General features: G+C 58.8%; 1 protein-coding gene across 1 annotated transcript in view; it reads right to left on the bottom strand.

The window, feature by feature from the left end:
• Window positions 1–251: 251 nt before the first annotated feature.
• The window catches only part of FMOD (fibromodulin), a 5,558-nt gene continuing 442 nt past the window's right edge, over window positions 252–5,367 (bottom strand). The window contains exons 2-3 of the mRNA XM_008936760.1: window positions 2,293–3,303; window positions 252–456 (exon numbers count right to left, since the gene is read on the bottom strand). Coding sequence (XP_008935008.1) covers window positions 305–456; window positions 2,293–3,283 — 1,143 coding nt within the window. The 5' untranslated portion in view covers window positions 3,284–3,303 and the 3' untranslated portion in view covers window positions 252–304. The remainder of the gene's footprint in view (window positions 457–2,292; window positions 3,304–5,367) is intronic.

The following is a 5,367-nucleotide window of genomic DNA, read 5'->3' as shown; positions in this document are numbered from 1 at the left end:
CGTGGCGTGCCCCCCCCCCCACCCCCACGGCACCCCAGCCGAACCAGGGGGGAAGGGGAAGGTGGGATGGCCATGGTGGGGTCAGAGGGGGGCACAGTGCCAGGACCTGTCCCCCTTTTTGTGGCTGGAGAGCCGGGAGGAGGGAGTGAGGGGTGTGAGGAAGGGCTGCTGCCCGCCGCGGGGGCTGGCATCGGAGCACCCGCATCGCGCTGCCGCGGAAGCCAAGTCAAACTGTCAAGCTGCATTAAAACGGGAGTGGGCATCTCCCCGGGAAGGGGGGAGCCAAGTCCTGAGGGGGGGCGGGTCAGATCTCGATGACGGTGGCACGCCGGAGGCAGAGAGGGGCGTCCGGGGGCACCGCGTTGCGCTTGATCTCGTTGCCGTCGAGCCGCAGGACCTGGAGCCTGGAGTAGTTCATCACGTCCACCACGGTGCAGAAGCTGCTGATGGAGAACTCTGCAGGGGAGAGGAGAGGGAGAGCTGAGCTCTGACCTCCGTGGTGTGAGTGGTCTCTGGGGGGTGAGGTGAGAAAGGTGGAGGGGGGATGCTCTGGAGGTGAATGGGAGGGTACCAAACTGGTTTATGTGAAGGTGGGCAGGAAAAGAAATGAAAGCACCCCCAAGGCAGCAATTATTCCTGGAAATTTGGGCTCCATACCCTCTGCCCTTAAGCTAAAAGGGTAACTGATGCTCCTAGCTGCAGTCAGAAGGATTCTGTCGTGGGACTTCACAGGGTAAAGCCTCCAGCCCCGGGCCGTGGGACCACCTAGGCAGCATGTCCGGGGGGGGGACACCCCTGTGCCCCTCCTGTCCCCTGTCTGGGTTAGGTTTGGAGGGAGAGAATGGAACAGACTCCAAAATTTTTGTGCAGGATTTGGGAGAGAAGCGACCTACTAGATGGCAGCAAAGCTCCAGGCCGGGCGGCTGCTGGGGAAGGCAGCAGGGTGCTGGGGGACCCCTGAACCCACAGACTGGGGCAACTGGGGGCTGCCAGCCCTGGGTGGCCGAGGAGGCAAGTGGGGACCTCTTGGGTGGCTGGTGGGGCACGACCCCAGCCCTGATGGGCTGTGCCCCCACAAGGAGTGGGGTGCTGCCCCCTTGTCCCCACAGCCCCTGGCTCCTGGGGGTGCTTTAAAGGTCAGGGACAAATCCTGCAGCTGGAGGAAGAACTGGGGTAAAGCCCCAAAGGGCCCCACGGGTGGCATTTGTGGGCAGACGTTTACAGCTACAGATTTTGAAAGCAAACATTTGGGAATCTGTTCTTGTTGGTGTGTTTCTGTCGGCTCCCCTGTGCAGGGTTGTGTGTCTGCACCAGCTGATGGCTGCACCAACACGTCCTCATCCTCATCCCAGGCTTGCTCAGGGGCTCCAGAGAGGGTCCTGCCCTCAGCTGAGAGGACCAAGGCTGGATTTTTCCAGGAGATTGCTTGCTTAGGGTTTGGGTTTTTTTTTTCCTAACTTATTTTTATAAATAGCAGCCCCAGAACAATCTGTTCCTTTTATTTATTTGTGTATTAAGTGGAGTGAATTTTCGTCCTGGCAGAAGATGCTGCATTGATGGCTCTAATAACCAAGAGCTCCTGTCTGTCCCAGTCCCAGCAAGGATGTGTCCTTTGGCTGCAGACCACGACCCTTGGCAGGGGGGACTCTGGGGCCTGGGAGATGGGAAGGTGGGCAGAAGGTGCTGGAGGAAGGGGCTGTGCTGGCCCCGAGTGCTGCAGACCCTCGGCCACCACAGGGTGTGTCCCTGTCCCCTGCAGGGTGAGTGACTGTGGTTGTGGAGACCCTCCACCTCTGTCTGGGTCCCCCCCAGCCTGACTAAAGCCATAGCCCCCTCCCCAGGTTGTGCATCAGCTTCTACCCACAGTTGGCTTCTTCTGGCATCTCCAACCTGATGATGCTCCAGCTCCTGCTAAATCCTAGAATCCTTTAGGTTGGAAGGGACCTTCAAGATCATCAAGTCCAACCATTGAGCCACTAGGGCTCTAAAGTCCTCTGCTAAAACAGATCAGAATCTGTCAGGGTTGGAAGGGACCACAAGGATCTGAGGGAAAGCAGAGCAATGGCTCTGTGGGATCACAAGGGAGCATCCAGGGCTTGGGAGACAACGGGCCCTATTCCTGCCTTGCTGAGGGCCACCTAGAAGTCTACCAAATTCCAGCTTCTCGCTCCAATGGTTACCCCAGCTCGTGTCCCACAGGGAGGCACAGGTTCTGCATCTCCACCTCCCCATCCCTCTGTTCCACCACCATCCCCTCCACCACCCAGCCGGGGTTGACGCGTTTCTGCTCACCGTTGATTTGGTTCCCTTGAAGGTAGAGGTTCTCCAGGTTGGTGTTGACCCGGGGGATCTTCTGGAGCCTGTTGTAAGAAAGGTCCAGCTCCAGGATGCTGCTGCTGTTGAAAGTGTTGGTCGAGAGACCTTGATTTGTCAGGCTGTTGTGGGACATCCGCACATAGAGCAGCTTGGGAGAGACTTGGAAATAGTCATCGGGGATGGTGTTGATGTAGTTGTACTCTAGGTAGAGCTGTTCCAAAGACATTGGGAGCCCATCAGGCACTTTCCTGAGGTGGTTGTAGCTCAGATCAGCAAGGATCAAGGACTTGAGCCCTTTGAGGGATGCTCCCATCTCAAAAATGAAGTTGTGGCTGAGGTACAGGGCTGTGAGGTTCTCCAGACCCTCCAGAACATTGGAGGGGACCTTGGAGATCTGATTGTAAGACAAGTGGAGCTCTCTCAGGGACCGGGGCAATGGGCTGGGCATCTTGGTTAGGTTGTTGTTGTTCATGTACAGCCTCTCCAGCCTTTTGAGCTTGGCAAAGACCTTTTTGCCCATCTTCTCACTGGCGATCTGGTTGTTGTGCAGCGCGAGCCATTCCAGCTCCGTGGCGTTGTCAAAAGCCCCTTCTTGGATGGTGGTGATGAGGTTGTTTTGGAAGTAGACGTATTTCATCCGGGAGGGGACGAAGGGCAGGTACCTCAGGTTGCGGGTGTCACAGTACATGGCTGATGAGAAGTTTGGGGGGCAATCACACTCTTGAGGACATTGCCAGGAAGGGGCTTGCTGAGGTTCGGGGCCAGGCTCTGCCTCCGTGTCTGGAGCTGGGAGGTAGGAGTACACGTAGGGGGTGTTCTCCTCCTCGTAGTAGGGCATGTAGTTGTAGGAGGACATGCGGGACTGCCTCATGTAGTACTGCAGCCAAGCCATGTCCTCCTCCTCATTGTACTGGCCCAGGGAGGCTCCGCAGAGCCCGGCGATGAGCAGGATGGTGGCCCAGCGCATGGTGCTGGTGCTGGAAGGACCTGGGTAGGGGAGAAATAGGGGAGGAACCATCAGCAGTGCCTGGTGGAAGGGTTAGAGGCTGGTGAGCTGCACCCTGTGAGCTGAGGGTCCAGCGGGGTTGGATGTGGTCACAGCCCTGCGTGGGGTTGGTGGCACTTGGTAGCAGAGGTGGAAAATTGGACCTGAGTGAATCCTTCCTTAAAAAATGGGGCTGCAGACATGTCCCTGGTTATCTGACCTCCCTCCTTTTCACCTCAGGCCTGCTAGAAACCTCCATCCCAAGGGTTATTCACTTGCAAAATCTTTGCTTATGGGCATTCCTTTTTTTTTGGAGCTGAGCAGAGGATGGAGATATGGAGTACGTGGTCCGAATCTGGGTGAGGTCAGAGCTCTGTGCTGAGGTGCCTGAGATTCACCTGCACTGGCTCTGCACAGGAGGGAGGGGAGAGGACTTGGGTGCCCTCCAGCCCATCCGAGGGGAGCAGTAGCTGTGAGCACAGGTTGCTGCAGCTCCAGGCACGTTTTGGTGCAGCTATATTTATGCTCCACTCGCTGGTGACAAGACTCAGTGTGGGTTTCATCCAGCTCTCCCTTCCCCCTGAGAAGCACAGGATGCTCACGCTGCTCAGGACTGATGTAAATCCTGGTAAACAAGTTCTGCCTTATTTTTTTTGAGATGAAACCACTTTCAAGCTGAGATTTCCAGAGCTCAGAGTGGACACTGAACAGGACAGCATCAACCAGCCCCTCAGGGCCAGCGTGGCCAGGGAGAGAAGGAGCCATCCCCAGACCTGGTGCTCGGCCCCTGCTTGTGGAATGGAGCCTGCTGAGGGCTGGCACCCAGGGTGGAGCAGGACAAACCTGCCCCTGAGCCCCGTGGCTTGGCGTGGGCTCTGCAGCCACCCGTGCCGTGCCCAGGGCTGTGTGCTGGCACGCTGTGGCCACGGGGGCAGCAGGGCTCCAGCCCTGTCCTGACTCCTCATCCTGAGGCTGAAGAGCTCGCAGGGAGAGCGAGGCAGCTTGAAATGCCTCCAGGAAATATGCTGGGCCGTGTTTTTTGGAGGGGGAGAGGAGTCCCTCCCGCCTGCTGGCTCCTACATACGTGGCTGGGAGCAGAGAGCTGCTGGTGTGTCCCTGCCAGCCCCACGCCAGCAGCCACAGCGTGGGCAACCTGCAAGCGTGGGCCAGTGGCCATCCTCACCCTGTGGCCACCCGATGGAACCTCACCACGTCCCCACCCTGCAGCGAGGAGGGATCTCACCCAGGAGACAAAGAGGGCACAGTTTGGCTGCCCTGCCACCCAGGCACCCTGGCAGGCTGCTCGTGCTGGAAGAAAAGAGGGATTGAGAGGGTGAGGGGCAGTCGTGGCTCCCTCGCCACCTTCTCGCCCTCCTGCCCTCTCTGCGTGGCTGTGAAGCTGAGAGGCAGAGGAGACGTGGTCCTCTGGGATGCTGGGGGAGCTTGGCAGTCACAGAGGAGTTTCTTCTCCTGCTCCAGGGCACTCTGCCTGCTGGAATAGTGGAGCCGCCCTGCTCTGCACAGGGGCTTCTCCAGCCATGCAGAGCTGCTTGGCAGCCCCTTCTGTGTGGGGCAGGAGCCATCCATGGGGTCTCTCCACCCTGACCAGTGCCCCCTTTCAACACTGGTAAACCCAGAGCCCATCCTCAGCAGACACTGCTGCTCCCAGCTTCATTTGAAGGTTGCTTCTCCCCTCCCCAGTGGGCTTCAGCCCTGGTGTTGGGGTGGGGTCTGAGCTGAGCGTGCTGGCCACGAGATCCGTGTCACCTCCTGGGGCTCACACGCCTGTGCCAGAGGCTGCCAGGCTAATGGGGTCAGCTCCCCACCTTGAGAGGCTTTTGGAGCAAGGGGCTTCATGGTCTGTGGTCAACCACGGACTCAGCCCGTGGCTGCTGCGCCAGGTGGGGAACCATCTCCCCCTTCCCCGGGCAGAGCTGGGATGGGCATCAACCCGGGTGTCGAGGGCTGTAGGTGGCCAGTTCCACGCCAAGCATCCAAGGAGCTGCCAGAAGGGCAAGCAACGTGGCTAGCAAGAGAAGGCTTCCCCAGCAGGGCAGCTGGGCAGC

Source organism: Merops nubicus, unplaced genomic scaffold (genome assembly GCF_000691845.1).
Source record: "Merops nubicus isolate BGI_N331 unplaced genomic scaffold, ASM69184v1 scaffold39463, whole genome shotgun sequence".
Lineage (NCBI taxonomy): Eukaryota > Metazoa > Chordata > Aves > Coraciiformes > Meropidae > Merops > Merops nubicus.
Note: the sequence above shows the minus strand (reverse complement) of the source record. Positions and strands in the feature narration are given on the sequence as shown.